This window comes from Pteropus medius, unplaced genomic scaffold, assembly GCF_902729225.1.
Source record: "Pteropus medius unplaced genomic scaffold, Ma_sr-lr_union100, whole genome shotgun sequence".
In the NCBI taxonomy this organism is placed as follows: Eukaryota; Metazoa; Chordata; class Mammalia; order Chiroptera; family Pteropodidae; genus Pteropus; species Pteropus medius.
In genome coordinates, this window is record NW_024351730.1 from 24,094,159 (window position 1) to 24,113,464 (window position 19,306).

Here is a 19,306-nt window from a genome sequence, read left to right on the forward strand (position 1 = left end):
GTTTAGTTGTACGTTTTGAAAGTAGAAATAATCTAACAAGATAAATAATTATGCTGGTATTTTTAAAAAGTTTATAGTGTTTGGAGCATATGTATTTGGCCTCTCATATCACCTCCTAGGTATGTGCCTTAAACCAATAAATCACTTCACGTCTCTTAGCTGCAGTCATCTTTTTGTGAAGGAGATGGAAATACTTTGTTTTTTTCAGTCAACAAAAATAACTGGTTATTGACTTGTGCACTTGAGTTGCAATGTTCCTTTTTGTTCTTTTCTTTTTAAATGCAACAGACCGGCAATTGTAGTACTTCTCATGTCCATGGTTAATGAAAGGCAGCCATTTGTATTGCGCTGTGCTGTTCTCTATTGTTTCCAGTGTTTCTTATATAAAAACCAAAAAGGACAAGGAGAAATTGTGTCAACACTGCTACCTTCTACCATTGATGGTAAGTAATTTAGTTCTAATTCTATTTTAAAAAGTAAATTGTCTTTTAAGCTTTTAATGGTAAAATATATCATAAATGATAAAAGACCCTGGATGTATAGAATATTTAAAATATGGCATTTCCTTGAATTTGCTTTAGAAATGTGGTTTTTAATTAAGATAATAATTTTCTGGAACATTACCATCAATAATTTGATGCCTATAGTGTTATTTTTTTATATTTCTTTATTCTGCTGCTTTTCTTCCAAGGTCTTTTTTTCTGTCATCTTTTTTTTTATTTTGAAAATCAGAATTTGAAAAATATTAGTTAATACTACTAATTAATAAACTTTAAATAGTATTTTATACTATTTGTGTATATGGAAAACCACAATTAATTTTTGTATTATCATTATGCCTACCATCTTTGTAGCAACAGGTAATTCAGTCTCGGCTGGTCAGTTATTATGTGGAGGTTTGTTTTCTACTGATTCACTTTCAAATTGGTGTGCTGCTGTGGCCCTTGCCCATGCTTTGCAAGAAAATGCCACCCAGAAAGAACAGTTGCTCAGGGTTCAACTTGCTACCAGTATCGGCAATCCTCCAGTATCTTTGTTGCAACAGTGCACCAACATCCTTTCACAGGTAAAGTAGACAGTGAAATTTCTCTAAGAGGGAAAAAAGTTTTGACTATGTTTTTATGTCAGTGATACAAAGATTTAAGGGTGTCCTTATGCAGAAGAAAAAGGAAAGAAGCAAGGACTTACCTGTTTAAAAGCTCATTGTAAGCAGAAACAGTTTTGTGGTGAGATAGCAATAAATATTCTTATAAGAATGATTTTGCCAAATAGTTAATAAGGTCTGCATCACGACAGAAACACGCATTCTAGGCAGAAAGCTGTTTTTTGTTTTTGTTTTTATTCTTAAATCATCCACAATATTCTTGCATGTCATTTTCTCTCCCTGCTCAGTAGCTTAATTCGGGTCAGTTTCTGAGAGGGAATAAAGTGGTTCATAACTGTATACCTTCCTCTTTTTTCTTCCCAGGGTAATTGGTCTTCCTTTTAGAACACATAGGTAGAATACCAGCCCATTGCTTATATAGTTAAACAGTATACCCCTTGATGCTTGTGAGGTCTCAAATCCTCAAAACCCCAAGGCATAGAATTTACCTAGTAAGATGGGAAAAAACATAACTAAAAAGGTTTGCATTCCTTTAGACTCCTAATGAGAACAACCAAGTTTCATTGAATTGTGGATGCTAAGGCATTTAGGAATATTATTATTAGGCGCTTTGCTCACATGTGCCTACCATGCTGTTGAACAATTCAAGTTCATGCTTTAGCAAAACTATAAAGTCATTGACATTCAGAGTCATTCAGAGGTAGTAAAAACATGGATAAGTCTAAAATTGTTCTATCCACTGGAATTATCCTACCCCCTTCCTATGATCATATACTGTGTTCTCCTTAATTTTTAATTTTGCTACATTCATTGAATTGTTTTATTGTGAACATCAATAATGTTTCGTATGAGGTTTTAAAGAAACATCAACACTACCAATAAGAAGTTATAAATAAAAGCTTAAAAATTAACTAGTGAAAAGGGAGTTGAAAACTTCATTTGTTTAAAATTGGTTTATTTCGATTGAAAGTTTATCTTCGATTTATTATTTATCTCAGTGATTTTTAAAAACTACCTCAAAATATTCATATTCTTGCTTATTTAATCCTTGGCATTCTCATGTTGATGTCTGTTGAAAACAGCTTTTCTTAAGCCAAATAGTAATTAACTGACCAACATCACTACAGACTTGCTCTAACATTGTAGTTACAATTAATGCACAATGAGAAATCCTCAAGATAGTGGTGTCTTCCCACACTAAGTAATCACTGTGCTATGAAATTATCCTTTCTCTAAAATGTATATGCATTGTTATATATAATAAAAGATTAGAACTATCCTGTCCTAAATTATTGGCTTGGGTTTGTAGAGAGACTGTATTAAGAGATTTTTCTAAATTTAAATTTTTCTGAAGCAGAAATATTTATGAATAATTTTTAATATATAATTTTCAGGGTGATAAGATCGACAGACGGGTATGTATCACTTGTGTAAGCTTAGGCATTTTTCTCTTATAGCAAGGCTTTTCTTTGTCTTGGGTTTGCTGATTGATTTTTTTTTTTTTAACTGCTTGCTTGAAGTTACATTATACTCACACTTGTATGTGCCAGCAGGTTTATCTCTATCATAAGTGGGTCTCCAGTTTTTCTCCATGGGATATTGTAGTGGTGTTTTTAAGAACTGTGGGAATGACAATCTGAAGCTATACTTTTGCTTCCTCCGGGTCGCTTGCACTTTCAGGAATTCCTTGGTTTTGGCTTTTTGGTGGTTTTTGTTTGTTTTTATCCAAGCTTGCTTCTTTATTTCCCCCAAAACCACTTCAAAGGTAGTAAAATCTAAGAGTAAGAATTTTGCCTTTAGTTAATCAGCATGTGAGAGAACATGATGATTTTTACATTAATTAGGTTATTGAAAATGTACAATAGTAAGTATAATTTTGTAATTTGAAAGATTTATAATATTATGGGTTATTCTGGATTAACCCATATACTACAACTACCACTAGGGAATTAGTATTTGTTGTGTGCAGGGGGAGTGTGATTTGTATTTGGTTTTGATTTGTTTTGTGGAGTGTTTGGCAAAAAAAAAAAAAAAAAAAATATTTGGGCATGTGTTCATTTGCAGTGTGGATCGTAATAACCGTTAAGAATTGTATCTTTTTGTATGAGCATGATTTAGCACATGTTAGTAACTCATACACAGACATATTTAGCGGCTTTAGCCTACAGAACTTTTCACATTAAGTATTTTGTAAGTAAACATGTCATTCATTTAAAAGGGAATTTTTTGGAGTTATAATTTGCGCATAGTAAGATGCACAGCCCTTAAATGTTCAAAGTGATTATTTTTGGTGGTTGAATATATCTCTGTAACAACCACCCAAAACAAGATGTAGGACATATTCATAATTTCAGAAAGTTCCATCATTCCCCTTTCCTATTAATTATCTACCCCCAGAGACCACCACTAGAAACTGAATCTGATCATAATACTTTAGAACTTCGTTTTAAAACTTTAACACTAGAAATTTAAAATGTTAGTTTTCATATTTTTTTTATAAGCAGTGGAAAATACTAAACTTGAAACCCACAAAGTAGGAATAAGAAGGATTTTTATTTAGAAAATGTAATAGGGGAAACATAGCTTATGTTAAAATAAGATGATTTAGCCTCAATTATTTTGTTTGTGGTTCTCTTCCATCCTGTAAAATATGTGATTCCTAGTAACTAAACCCTCAGGATGCTCTGAAATTATAATATCAACATTCATTTGTTTTTCCAAATCTCCTCGATAGTTCACACACTCTGGGGGCCCGAGAAGAGATAGGGACTTTTTCATGACTTAAACCTATAAACAAGTATACAGATAAGTAAACCAACAAAATTAATAATTTTAGAAAGTTGGGTGTGACTTCTGTTTAGCTGTTCCACATGTTTATCTTATAAAGAATCCATCAGGAGATCAGAAAGCACTGACATAGAATGTTTTAATAGCCTTTTAATGCCCAGTTTCTGATTTAAGTTTTGGAGAGATAGCACCTTGGATAGGATTTTGTTGGATTGATCTTATTTTTTAACATTTTAAGGTACATGGGACAAATACTATAGCTTTTTTGCTCTCATTAATCGTTTATATTTTTTTATTTGGGAAAATTTAGAACAACAAAAAGTGGAAGGAGAATGTTTTTTATTCTACTACCCAAAGATAACGTGTAAAAACTTCAGTCATTTTTTTCTGTATTTTTTATTTATATACCAATCATCATTCATTATTCCATTTTATATTCTGCCTTTTTTCCTAATATGTCATTTTTTCTGTATTATGTTATTAAACATTAAATCAACATCACTTTCTATAATTGTGTAATATTTCACCAAATAGATATACCATAGGTTAACCATCTCCTTATTTTTGGACATTTAATTATCTTCCATTTTTCTCTATTATAAATTATGGTTTGATGAACATCAGAATAATATATCTACACAAAAGGGCATTATTGCATAGTCCCCAGTTTGTGTGTTCCCAATATGCATGGATTTCTGTTAATGCAGCAAAGCAAGGATCATCTGTATTTCACTGATGTAAAATATACATATATTTTACATATATATATACATACATGTAAAATATATGTATATATATATCCCAGCAATTATTTTTTCTTTTCACAGTTCAAACTTTATTCTGCCATCTATTTTAAATTTGGGGCATTAGTTCTGCTTTTAATATGCTATGTAGTAGGTAGAAAGTCACAGAATTTTGAGAGCTAGAAAGGATAATAGTTTATAACACTTGTAAAACACTTACTGTGTACCATGCACTGTTCTAAGTTCTTTACATGTATTAAGCCACTTAATCCACTCCACAATACTGTGAGATACTTATTAACTATTACCCCTATTTCAGGATGTGGAAGAGAAGTTAAGTAAGGTTTTATGGCTGTTGAGGCTCAAACGTCTGTGTTTGAGATCATTTAACCCAACCATCTCTGTTTACTAAATGAGGAAATTGGGGCCCACACAGCATATAGAACTTGTACAAGATAGGACAGTAGAAGATTTGGTTCTTCAAATTCCCAACCAAATACCCTTTTTATTGACACCATACTGCTACTCTTAGAATTAAAATGTCAGTTCTTTTATACACACCCATACAAACATATGTATTTAGAAATGGGTAATATATGGTTTAGAAATCAGAATGATATAAAAACGTACACAATAAAAAGGATTGGCCCCACCCCTGTCCTAGTTCCCCACCTCCTGTTATTTATTTCTTCTATAGTCTTCAAGTGTTTTTTATGCATATCCGTTGTTCTGCACCTTTGGGTTTGTTTTTTGTTTTTTCACTTTTTACACTTCCACTAGCTAAGTTAAATAAGATTGCAGTGTATTACGTTATCACTTTCCCCACAGCATCAACAGCAACATGTAGTCAGACTTGTATTTTTGCCAACCTGATGAGAGGTGAAAAAATGTTATCTCATTGAGTTTTAATTTGCATTTCTCTTACTAAAAGGTTTACTTGCTTTCTGTACGTTTATACACTATTTAAAGTTTTTCTGTGAGTTTTTCTTATATTTCATGTCGTCTGCCCATTTTTCTGTTGGATTGTTAATCATTTCTTGTTTTATAGGAACTCTTGTTAAATTAAGGACTTTAACCCTTGTCTGTAATAAGTTACAAATACATTTTTCCTAATATGTCATTTGCCTTTTGACCTTGGTGTTTTTTTTGTTTTTGTTTTTTTTTATTAAACTCTTATTGCTTCTGCATTTTAAGTCATACTTAGAAAGGCCTTTCCTACTTAAGTATTTTAAGGAATTTGCCTATATTTTTGTCTCATACTTCCTGGTTTCATTTTTTTGCATTTAAATCTTTGTTCCATTTTTCTCAATAAACTATATGAGATCAGAATCCTCTGATCTTTTTTAGATAACTAGTTGTCCCAACATTTTTTAAGTCCGTATATAACCCACTGATGGTTATGTGTTGGTTATATTTATGAGTTAGTATCACCTCATTGCTTTTTCATTTTTTTACAGATTCCTTGGTTATTTTTGCTTATTTATTTTTCCATATGAACTTGAAAAACTGGGTGGTTTAGTTTTTTTTTTTTTGGATCACATTAATTTTATAAATTAATGTGAAGAATTAATATCTTCATGGTCTTGAGTTTTTCTGTAAGAACATGGTATCTTTCTATTGATTTATGTCTACTTTTCTGCTCTTTAGGAGCATTTTTAAATTTTTAAATTTTCTTTGTTTAGTTTTTATACAGTTTAGGTTGGGCTCAATCCTGTATCCTTTATCTTCTTTCCTCGCTATAGTAAATAGGATGCTTCATTCCATCTTCTATTATATCTTCTAAAGTTGTGTTTGACTTTGCTGTTCTTATCCTTCAATTAGACCCCAAAGGGCATACTTCTAGTAGAAGATTCAAATTTGAATCAAATTCCATATTTGTTTACTCAGACATCAGACAGAGATTTGATAAGATGTCCTTATATAGACAATGTAGGTATATTTGGTACTTGCAAATGGTATTCCAAGTAATAATAAAAATTTTATATATAACCAGGGGAAATCAATGAAACATTTGCATTTATGACTTGAATACATAGTTCTAAGTTCTATAGCAGTCAACTGAGAAGAACTATCTTTTTTAACTTTTTAATTTACTTGGGTAATGAAGATATTGTGGGCACAGTAATAACATAGAGGCAAGGAAAAAATAAAAATAATGCATCATGTAAAATTAAATTCATCCTAATTAATGCTTACTTGGCAAATCATTTGAAGAGGTCTAATTTGAATTTGTTTAATTAAATATTAGTTATACTCAAAAATAGATTATAGAAGGGCCAACATATTGACATCAAAATGCATGAAATTAGAATAGTCTGGGTGACAGAATATTTTAAAACACAGCAATAGATACATTAAATCCATTTCTGTCTAGATATTTGAGTAATTGTATTTTGATATTTTCTGAAATTACTCTTAAAATGTTGCATTACTGTGCTAATTTCCATTATTTTTTTCAAATAAGTTTTTCTTAAAAATATAGGTTATATAATAGAATATGGACAGTGGCAATATTATCAGCTAAGAGAATATCCCACAGAGGAGCTATAAATGTGTCATATTAAAATTTAGAAAATTATAATTTTGATAGGCATGCTATGTTTTCATATTGTTTAATATACTTGGCAGCAATATAGTTAGTGATCTGAGGCACTTAGCTAACTTAAATAAATCTTTTTCCCCTTCATTATGTTTGTGGTTTCTCATTATCTGCCATGTTGTCAGTGAGTTTGTAACATGGTTTGTTTATTTTTCTGTTAGAGAATATATTCTCTAGTGGAAGTCGACTAATTCAGGAGATTATTTCTTCATATTTTTCTCATTGTTTTTTGAGAGAGATAGAATCTTTTTATCAGAAACTTGTTTTTAAAATTTTGATTGAAAGATCATAAATTTGCCTGGCAAATTTATTATTTTGTAAAGTGATTTAGGATTCCTGCATTTGCATCATACGTTTCCTCATTAGCAGACCCGATTTTTCCACTAATGGTATTTTAGGTAACCTGGTTTATGATTAGAAACATGAATCAATTCGAATTTCTGCTCTCTGTTCATTTTGTGACATGCAGCCCATAGAGGACACAAAAATACATTCTCTTGTTCAGTATCATTGAATTGAGAGTTTATCTCAGTTAGGAGGATATCTCAATATCGATGTCATTGAGAGGTTAAATATCATTTTATGCAAATGGGGAAGAATCTTAGGGCAACTTTAAGTTTGAAAAAAAAATAAAATGAGATTTCTGCCACTTTATCTATTACAGGGAAGCAAAATACAGACAAGAGTTGGATTACTAATGTTGCTTTGTACCTGGCTAAGCAACTGTCCCATAGCAGTAACACATTTTCTTCACAATTCAGCCAATGTTCCTTTTGTATCCTTTATATTGTAGTAAGATACATGTAAGTATTTATTACCTTTTTTATTTCTTCCTTTCAATTAGAGAGAGCTCTGTGCCTGAAATTTTTTAGTTCTTTTTATCTGTGTTTCAACTTTTTAAACTGTTAAGGTGGTAACGGTGCTCGATTAAGCTTTTTGTGTGCATATGTACATACCATTCTTTGGGCTATGCTTGGACTATATAGAGAATTTCTTGTAGAAACTTTTACATGAAATACATGTCAGATTCAAATTATAAAATAAAGTCCTCTAGATATTATGAACCATTAGGCTCCTTAACAAAGATTTCAGCTTACAGGACAAATTGCAGAAAATCTTGGAGAAGAAGAGCAGTTAGTCCAAGGCTTATGTGCCCTTCTGTTGGGCATTTCGATTTATTTCAATGATAACTCGCTTGAGAGCTACATGAAGTAAGTAAAGGGAAAATGCTAAAGTAAAAAAAAATGACTTGCTTATGTCAAGAGATAATGATAAATTTTTTTCTGCCAAAGTATGGTGTAGACCAAGCTTTTATCTTTTATGACTTTTTCTTAAGCATCTCAATATGCTTATCTCTGTAGAGAGAAACTAAAACAACTAATAGAGAAGAGGATTGGCAAAGAGAATTTCATAGAGAAACTAGGATTTATTAGCAAACATGAGTTGTATTCCAGAGCATCTCAGAAACCCCAGCCCAACTTCCCCAGTCCAGAATACATGATATTTGATCATGAGTTTACAAAACTGGTAAAAGAACTTGAAGGTAAGATGAGAATGTTTATATTGGTATTCATTAGAAAGTATGATTATATCATATATATATATTCTGGACATTGTGGATTATATGATAAGCCTAAAACTAGGAGTTTTTCTTAGCTCTTGGTCTGTAGTCCATTGAAGGGCTTTTGGCATTCAGTAAGATTGGAAAGTTTATTTCTTATCTCTCATGCAATTAGGCCATATATTTTTACTAATTAAGTCTTAATAAAATAGTATTTTAGATGTTTAAAATAAATTTTAAATAAGCTTTCTTTTATAAAATTCCAGGTGTAATAACTAAGGCTATTTATAAGTCCAGTGAAGAAGATAAAAAAGAAGAAGAGGTGAAGAAAACATTAGAACAACATGACAATATTGTGACTCACTACAAAAATGTGATTCGAGAACAAGTATGTCCTGATAAATTGTATACAGTCTCTGATGTACTGATACTTTTCTACTTTAGGGAAGAATTTTTCCTGGCCTTTTAAATGCAGGAGGATACAGAAAGTAAAACTCATTACTTTCCTAAGTAATTCAAAAGCATCTGAATATTCAGCAGACTGGGAACTTAATGTGTTTTAAGCATTATGCAGTATGTTGTGAATAAATAAATGAATCAGACATGTTTTTATATCTCACAGGGAGACATAACATGTTAAGTCTAGTGATAATCAAAGCTATATGGCAGCACTGAGAGGCACCTAGTTTAACTAAGTAGGAGGAGGGGCTTGGAGAAAACAGAGAAGCTGAGTTCTAAAAGGATGGCTAGGAGTAAGCTAGGCTAAAGGAGAGTAAAGAAAGAGGCAGAAAGTGTTACTGGCATGTATGTAGATCACGTGGTGGCTATATAAAGGAGAAATGTAAGAGGCAAGGCTAGAGGGAAGAAGCCCAAGAAGGAGGTGGTTGTGATGGGCTAGGGAGGGGAACTTCGGGCACTAATGGTAAGAATAACGATAATGGCTGCCTGGTTTTGTTTATGGTGTTCTAGGTCCTCACATTTTAAACACTCTGTCAGGCACTCTGAATGAGAACTGCTTATGTGTTCTTACCTATAATCTACATTGTTGAGATTGAAAGTGTAAGAATCAAAATATAATGCTATATTTAGCATTCAGTGAGCTTTTCAGTTTATAAACAAATCAGTAAATTAGACTCGTCTTTGAATAACTAAATTTGAATTATTAAACTATACATGGTTTTTAGGATTTTTCATCTATAAATACTTGGAATGTGATGTTATAGCCTACACTTGGGGCTGATAAATGCAGTTGACTTGGAAGAAGAAAAAAGTAATTTGACATAATTACTAAAATGACTCTTTAGAAATATTAAATATTCTCACCATTTAAAGTATTTCACAGGCAACAAGCATCGAGAACTATAAAATATTTATATAAACTTTGACATTTGAGAATCCATCCTAAGAAAATTCTCCAGAATTCAAGAAAACAGTTATATGGACTAAGATATTTATCGTAATGATATTTATCATTTAGGGAAATGGAAAACAACCTAGTGTTGCTTTTGAATATGAATTACGCATCTACAGATTAGATATAAAGTGAGCATTAAAAATTATGAAAACTAGCAATATAGGGAAGTTATGATTGAATAGTAAATTTAAGGTTCTAAAGTGATATATGGACTGATTATGACATGTTTAAAAAACTTGAATTGGAAAAAATTAGAAGAATAAAGAAATAGATCAAATTCCCATTAGGTCTGTTAGGGTGGTGAGAGTTAGAAGCTCTTTTTTCAGTCTTCAGTGTTACATGATTGTCTTTTAATGTTAAAAGTAATATGGATACATATGTATGTATACATATACTAAGTTTCTTAAATAGTTTGGTATAAATTTCTTAAATGGTTTGATGGACCATAAAAATGGGGTTTTTCAAGTTGATCTTCCCCACCCCCAATAATGCAGTGAGATTGCAGGATGTGCCATAGTGTTTATTAATGGTGTTTTACTTGAAATCTTACAGTTCTGCATATTAATGGACCTTGGTACATATATTAATGTATAACTGCTTAATTATTGAATGATTTTGGAAGCACTGAGTACTTTAATATCCTGGCCCAAAATAATCTCTAATTTTTAATTTGTTCATCTTCTTAATACTAATTAGTATGAATTAAAAACACTTGAATTGTGATTTGTTTCACAGGATCTGCAACTTGAGGAATTAAAGCAGCAGATTTCTACATTAAAATGTCAAAACGAACAGCTCCAGACAGCAGTCACACAGCAAGTATCTCAGATTCAGCAACACAAAGATCAGTATAATCTTCTTAAAGTACAGCTAGGTAAGTGTAGCTAGCCATCACTATTGCATTGTTCCCAGGAGCTGGACAGAGTCAGGTTATTCTTGTGGACTAGTCTTTCTCTGACCTTAGTCACCATGACAAACGTATAAATCAGAGTTTGAAGTCCAGCCTCCTTATTACCTGTTTGATTATCTGATCCATTGACTCTCGACCTTGGCTGCAATTTAGAGTCTCCTGAGTTGTTTTGGTTTTTTTTGTTTGTTTGTTTTTTAATAGCACCAATACTGAGACCCTGCCGAGTTTCTAATTTAATTGGTCAGGGCCTGGTCCAGGCATCAGTAGTTAGTACAAGCTCTTGCCCAGGTGAATGACTGGTCTAACCTTTCCATTACCCCATCTACAAAATTGAACTGATAATAGCATGTGAGAATTAAATGAAATAATATATGAAATTCTAATTCAGTGCCAGGTACATGGTAAGAGCTCAAATTCTTATAAGTAATATCATTCTGTAGTGCTTATGATTAGAATGCTAGCTACTTAGAAATGTGATTTGTTTATATCAAGACTAAAATTTTCAGGAAAAAAATATTTTACTATTTCTATTCATGACAATAATTTGTGAGTTATCTTAGTCCATGTAGAAAGGTTTTCATTTGTGAAGACTTTATAAAGAGATTTTCTCTTGTAAGAATGGACAGAATCAGAATTGAAACCTCTGTAATTCTTAATCTTAGATCATTAAGCCATGCAATTTAGTCTTAATAAGACTATGCTGTTTCTCTTCCCAGAAACCCTGAAAATATCAGTTCACTGGTTTTCTTAAAAGACTATTTTGCAAAGATGAAGTATGCTTGCAAAAGTGCTATCAAAGTAATTGAATTAAGGCAATTTTATTTATATTTGAATCTTCTAATTCAAAAAATGAAAAACTTAAGTTTTATACTGGCTTTTCAAATTTTATTCCTGTCTAATAGGAAAAGACAATCAGCATCAAGTTTCTTCCAGTGATGGGGCTCAAATGAATGGCATTCAACCAGAAGAAATTGGTAGGTTGCGAGAAGAGATAGAAGAATTAAAAAGTAATCAGGAACTTTTACAAAGTCAACTGGCTGAAAAGGACTCTCTGATTGAAAATTTGGTAAGTAAATGTAAAAAAAATTTAAGTGAGAGATAAAGAGTAATTCTCATTATCCTGCTTGTTTATTTTTCTGGATCCCTTAATCCAAAGTATCATATTAAAATTTTAGAATATGAGCTATGTCAGACTAAAGTCTAAAGCTTCAGTGCTTTCTAGCTAATCGAATTTAAGCAACGTAGTTAACCTCTTTAAACTTGTTTTCTGATCTATAAAATGGTGGCAATAGTATCTGTTTCTTTGTTGTAGAAATTAAATGAGATACTTTATAAAGTTCTTTTAATACATGGAAGTCTCTCAGTAAATAACTGCTTTTATGCTCTTTGTCCATATGACATCAGATAACTGCTTAGATTTAATAAGTTATTTGGTATAAGTATAAATTTATTGGCTATGAAGAAGTCGTAGACAACATGTGCTATCTTGAAATTTTGTCTTGATTTTATCAAAATTAAAATGTGAAATTTTTTGGTAAACATCTATAAAACGTAGCTTATATGTATACAGTTCTGTTTTGGATTTTTCCTTTTTCTTTAGACTGAATTATTTTAATAGTTTATTTCTATGCTATTTGTAGAAATCGTCCCTAACAACCCCTGGCACAAATGAAGCAACAGCTTCAGCTGGAGAGTCTGAACAAATTGCAGAATTAAAACAGGTAATTTTCATCTTGATTCAAGTTCTGCTGTGTCTTGTTTTAATTATAATTGAGTAACCACCCTGCAGTTCCATTAATCTAAAATGACTTTGTCAGAATTAAGCAAAATTTGATAGCGACTACACCGTTTTAAAATTCAGGCTGTTTTAATTATATGGTAATGGTATTTAGCTTTTCACTGTTTTTTTATTTTTTAATGCTATTCTTTTTAACAGATCTCAGCATCTGACCCAGATTATTTGTAGATTATCAGCGAACTAACAATTAAGGAAAGTGTCAATATGTTTATAAGTAGCAAATGCGAAGGTATAAAATCTTATGCCTAATTTTCAAATACTTATTGACCATGATAATAGCTTGGGTTCTCATTTTAGCAACACATATACTAAGATAATCACTTGGTTAAATGTATTGGGTGTTTAAACCCCTCTGTCCAGAAAAATGTTGGTTTTAGAATAGGAAGGAAAAAAATAGGAAGTAAACTTGTATATATCTGAATCGCATGACTAGCTAAAAAGCAAAATAAACTTTTTCCTACTTGGTTAATTTATAATACTTATAAATTTCTATTAAACTAGATAGTATAGAATTATCTTTATCCAGCGAGAAAATTAAACATTTTTTCAGTTACATTTGACCTACAATATTATGTTAGTTTCAGGTGTGTGTGTGTGTGTGTGTGTGTATATATATATACACACACACACACACACACACACACACACACACACACACACACACACCTTAGTGACATAACATTTATATAGCTTACGAAGTGATCACCCAATAAGTCTAGTACCCACCTGACACCACACATATAAGCCTCGGGTGCACGCCGCAAGCGCATGGGAGTTGACGCACTGCCTTCAGAGATTGAATTCTTAAGGAGAGACGGCAACATCTGTAGGTCAGAGGTAGAAGTGTTGGGGGAGGGAATTAAAGAGGGTGGGGTAAGAAAGCCAAAATGGTTCGTAATCTCAATATTTGCATAACTAATTTCAGTGATTGAAAAAACAAAACCAAACTACATATATACATGATAGAAAGTTTTAAGAGCACAAAAGAACTTTTTAGCATCTCTTCACTTTTTCAGTATCTCCAGACATTGCCAAATATTGAGGGGGCTATCACTCCTGGTTAGGAACCACTGTTATAATTGCTTTTCTTTTCCTGTGCATTTTTGGGGGAGAGGGCTAAAAGTTTGGAAATTTCAACATTAATAATATATAAACTTTCAATTAATATCCTTGTTTTTACTACAGTACTCCTTTAATCTGTTTGGTGGACCCTAGTCTAAAAATATCCTATTTTGCCCTTTCCAAATAATAAATCTCTAGTCTTTGGCCAGGATAAGAGGAATGGTTGCCTGATGCATAAGATTGGGGCAGGAATCTGGTGGTGTTCCTAAGCAAACTTTCAACCAGCCCTGCTGTTTTTGACCCCATTTTTACCCACACTTCTAGAGATATCTGATGGTACCAGTTCCCAGGCCTTTTGGTAGTTGGTGATGCATTGCAAGTTAGGTAGCAGCTTGGCTTTCTCAAAGGTCAGCTTAGGTTTCAGCTTTCTCGAGTGTGCCGAGTCAGTTAGCACTGTCATTTGCTATCTGGAATTCCCCAGTTTTATTGCTCTTTTCTCTTATTCCTTTGTCCTTGTAGGTTTCTCCCTTCCTCCCTCCCATCACGCTTCCGTCCTTCCTTCCTTCCTTCCTTCCTTCTTCCCTCTCTCCCTCCCTCTGTTCCTCTTTCCTTTCCTCCCCTCCTCTATGCTGTTTTCATGGGATCTCAGGAGGAAGCAGAGGTGAACATATTTAATAAATGTTTAATTATCCATCTTTAACCTGAAGTTCAAGAAGAGTTCTTTAGGATTAGATTTTAAAACTTGGAAGTTGCAATTTTAGAGATGAGAGCCAAGAAAGGAAATACTTTTTTTATGTATTCTGTAAATAGAGCTTTCCTTGATGAAATTAATAATATTTAATGTTACAACTCAACTATTTTTTCCTCTTAGGAACTGACAACATTAAAGTCTCAGTTAATCTCACAATCTGGGGAGATCACCAAACTACAGACAGAAAAACAGGAGCTGTTACAGAAAACAGAAGCATTTGTAAGTTAATTTTTTTTTCTTCTGAAAAGTAGCAAATACAAGGTTGAGACGTTTTTTTCTCAGCCACTGTGGAAAAGAAGCAAATTTGTCAGAAAGCACCTTCCCTTTTGGTTACTGACTAGCCATAGTTCTAGTCACATAGATTTCTTGGCCATGGTGTCAGTCATAGTATAGACTCACTAAGTCAGTTTAATCAGTTACTTACTGATTCAGTTTGCTGGTATTTTGTATTTCATCCCATCTCTACCCTTCAGTCGAAGTTGGCAGGTTTGCTGCTGATATAAAATTGTCAAAAACCTTGTTGGCAACCCATACAATTCACAGGGGTCCAAGCTATCAGACAAGGAGATTCTCCTGGGTCCTCCTTGGATAACCACATCTCTATTCCAGCTTCTGCTGAGATGGTTAATTGGGTCCATGAGTCACACAGGCAACCTTTTTACAAATGGTTGTCCAGCCATACCCTTGGTGTTTCACCAGAACATGCCTTATCAATTATTCCAATAAAGATAGCCTCGGAATTTTCTAAATCTTCAAGTTCTGATTCCCTTTTGCTTAACAATTCCTTCTTCAATTTATCTCCTCTCACATTTTACTATAAACAGCAAGGAGAAACCAGGCCATGCCTTTGATCCTTTGCTCAGAAATATCCTCAGCTAAATATACAAGTTCATCACTTACAAGTTCTACTTTCCACAAAACACTAGAACATAATTCAGCCCAGATCTTTGCTACTTTATAACAAGAATCACCTTTCCTCTACTTTCCTTTAATGTTTTCTTCATTTCTATCACCAAAACCACCTTTAATGTCCATATTTCTTTCTATCAACATTCTGTTCATGACAGTATATGTTTTCTCTACATAGAAGCTTTCTATACAGCTGTCCTCTTTCTGAGCGCTGACCAGAATTGCCTTTATTGTTCATATTTCTACCAATAGTTTCTTCAAGGCAACTTATGCTTTGTCTGATGTGTACCTCAAAAGTCTTCTAGCCTCAACCAATTCTGAAGACCTTTCCACATTTTTAGGTATTTGTTACATCAGGACCTTACTTCCCAGTATTTTGTAGAAAAAAGATGGGGCACGACTGAAAAACTGATTTAGGAATACTTCTCATAGCACTTAAGGAAGTACTTGCATTTTACTAATTAATGGCATTCAGTTCAATGTCACCACCTATCTCTCTGAGATATAATGTCGACTTAACTTACTGGAAATTTATGAGGAAAAAGCTTTGCAAAATATTCTGTGCTTATTAAATGCTATGTTAGAGCTGTCTTGTCGATTGTTTTCCTGGTCTGACATTGAGGCAGCTTAACCCGGCCTTCCTTGGCCTCTGATGAGATTCGATGCCTCACCACGCCTAATTCAGCCTCCTGCTTTCCTGTAGGGACAGTTCATCTCCTTAGGGGGAGTACATTATTGCATGTAAATATGTAAGGAATTATATTTTATGCTATTGGAAGTAACATTTCAATATAGCAAGAAAATTAAATCACCTTTGGGATTTCATATTGATCAGAACTTTAAAGAAACTTTTTTTTTTCCCAATTTCTACTTTCAGGCAAAATCAGTTCCTGTACCAGTAGAGAGTGAAACTGTAATAGCTGCAAAAACTGCTGATGTAGAAGGGAGACTATCGGCATTATTACAAGAGACCGAAGAATTAAAGGTTAGTTCTGGCGAAACGTTTATTTATTGCAGATTATATGAAATGAATTTCTGGAAATTTTATTTTATTTCATTTCATTTCTCAAAGTCTTAGATTTGTGAAGAAAGCTAATGAAATGGGGTATAGTGTTATCTCACAACATGTCCACTTCTATTTTGATGATTCAAGATGGCACAGATAAAAATTTTTAAGTGCTCTTTCAAATAATGGTATTAAATATGTAAAATAAGAATGTATAGGAATGTACTTTGACAGTGAAAATCATTGAAAATAGGTTTCTTATCAATCTCTAATCACAATAAGAAACAACGAATACAGATTTAGCTAGTACATAAGCCACATGTAGGCATTCCATAAGGCACATTAAAACTTTCCAGTCTGTTGTGTGACAGAGAAATCAGAATAAATAACATGAAGAAAAGAATGAGGTAGTAGTAATAAAAGTAAAAGTAATGAAGGAAAAAATGGAAAAAGAAAGATAATGTGTGATCGTGCCTTTTGGATTGTGGTCACAAGTGGCAGATTGTATTTGGAGTTATTTTTCTTGCCCATTTAATTGTATGTATAAAATTTTTTAAAACTTGAGTTCTAATTCTGATACTAATGAGGCTTCTGCTATAAAATGTTTTGTGTCCTTATTATTTTCCCCTATCTGAAATGGTATTATCTCTTGGGATCTTTTGAAGAATAACTAATTAAAACTATTGTTTGGATGTTAAACTCTATTTTTCACAATAACCATCTTTGATGTGTAGCCTAACATAAATTCTCATGTTACTGGATGAGTGTGTGTGCGTGTGTGTTTTAAAACTTCCTATCCACCCAGCTCCTACTCCCAAACTCCTCAGATTGGACAAGTCATAGAAAGAACCTATTTGTTAAAAACTCTAGGAGAGTGAATACTAATTTTCGATTAGTGATTTTCACCTGTCTTTTCCTAGAATGAAATTAAAGCTCTGTCTGAGGAAAGAGATGCTATTAAAGAGCAGCTGGACTCATCTAACAGTACCATTGCCATTTTACAAAACGAGAGAAACAAGCTCGAGGTGGATATTACAGACTCTAAAAAAGAACAAGATGATCTCTTGGTGCTGTTGGCTGATCAGGATCAGAAAATATTTTCTTTGAAGAATAAACTCAAGGAATTTGGTCATCCAGTAAGATCGAAATGTTTTCCAAAAATGATAGATATTATGTTTCTTCATAATGCATTTTTGAAAATTCTACTGTAGCATGGAATTGTTGTGCCTATACATCTATACCACAGTCATGGATATTAGATAACGAATGTGATAGCATCCACACTGCTTTCACGGTGTTCGCCGAACTGACTTGAGACACAGATTAGGTGGTTTCCGGCATTCGTTAACTTCTCTTTTGGGCTTTGAGCCTAGGAAATGGATTGATTTGATTGCTCCTGTGGTAACAAGACTGTCACCATTTTAATGCACTATTCTGTTTTGCCATGTTTGATTCAGGTGTGTGTGTAGAGCGGTATAGCCATTTGTTGGCAAATTAACCTATATATTTCATCTCATATAAAAATGACAGGGAGCCTTAAGCATTAAGTCAAGGAAATCGGATGACTTGTAATCTATAATTACTAGAATACAGAGTTTATCAGTGGTATATATCACTATGTATTGAATATGAAGTAAACAAATCTTCATAATTTTAAATGTGTATTTTCTCTTTAGATTGAAGAAGAGGATGAACTTGAATCTGGAGACCAAGATGATGAGGATGACGAAGATGAAGATGACAGCAAGGACCAGGGTCATATCCAGCTTTAAAATTTCTAGAATGCTAGAGATCATATCATAACTTTGAACATGGAGTCTTAAGACAGTGCTTTGGTTTGCTTCCACAGAAAATAAAATTTAGAAACCAAGTGGAAAACGTTCACTAATAAGACTATTGATGTATTTTTTAAACAATGCCACCCATGTTGAAAACTCTTAAAACTCTATGTAGAACATACATCTTTTATTGAAATTCATCTGAACTGTCCCAAAATATAATTTGTGAAGAGCTTGAAACACTAAAAATATACCATGTTAAGACATGTGGTGGCAGTGCTATTTGCCTTAGTTCATTGGTTGTTCACGTAAGTTCTGTTTGTTATTTTCACTTTTCAGAATTTATGACTACACATTTAATGTGTTTTGGAATCATTGTTTCTAAATTCATCATTGGAGCTCTTAGCTAATGATTTCCTTTTAAAGAAATGAAGTTGCTTAAAGGCAAGATCATATGGGCTGGGGGAGGGTATAATATATATCATCAGCCCTCGATCCAATGGGACCCCTAAGATGAGCAGGATAAGACAGTGTAGAATGAGTGCCTTGACACGTGATATGGCTGTGTTCTGTACCTAAGAAACAGGATACTGACATAGTGATAAAGGAGAGCCTTTCTGAGAAACTTTTACAACAGTATATTAGCAGGTGGTTGGTTTTGGTTTTATTTTAAGCTAAACATTAAAACAAATTATAAGTTAACAGCTCATGCAACTCAGATTTAGTATTGTTTGATTATCATAAAACATATTATGTTCCTAGTTTTAAAAAAACTATGATTTATATAATTTATTGGCATTTTTGCTGAATAGGTTTAAGTCAGATAATAGATTTTTTAAAAGCAAATGAGCAATGTGTCGAAATTTAATGTTTTCATAATAAA

General features: G+C 32.7%; 1 protein-coding gene across 4 annotated transcripts in view; it reads left to right on the plus strand.

The window, feature by feature from the left end:
- The window catches only part of USO1 (USO1 vesicle transport factor), a 67,903-nt gene extending 49,211 nt beyond the window's left edge, over window positions 1–18,692 (plus strand). For 2 of the 4 annotated variants that reach the window (XM_039845472.1, XM_039845471.1), the window contains 13 exons: window positions 289–443; window positions 855–1,066; window positions 7,899–8,009; window positions 8,327–8,445; window positions 8,596–8,777; window positions 9,062–9,183; window positions 10,945–11,083; window positions 12,022–12,185; window positions 12,760–12,840; window positions 14,851–14,949; window positions 16,517–16,624; window positions 17,566–17,781; window positions 18,322–18,692. In XM_039845472.1, coding sequence (XP_039701406.1) covers window positions 289–443; window positions 855–1,066; window positions 7,899–8,009; window positions 8,327–8,445; window positions 8,596–8,777; window positions 9,062–9,183; window positions 10,945–11,083; window positions 12,022–12,185; window positions 12,760–12,840; window positions 14,851–14,949; window positions 16,517–16,624; window positions 17,566–17,781; window positions 18,322–18,417 — 1,804 coding nt within the window. In that variant the 3' untranslated portion in view covers window positions 18,418–18,692. The remainder of the gene's footprint in view (window positions 1–288; window positions 444–854; window positions 1,067–7,898; window positions 8,010–8,326; window positions 8,446–8,595; window positions 8,778–9,061; window positions 9,184–10,944; window positions 11,084–12,021; window positions 12,186–12,759; window positions 12,841–14,850; window positions 14,950–16,516; window positions 16,625–17,565; window positions 17,782–18,321) is intronic. The other 2 variants (XM_039845473.1, XM_039845474.1) reach the window with 1 other exon arrangement.
- The last annotated feature ends 614 nt before the right edge of the window (window positions 18,693–19,306 follow it).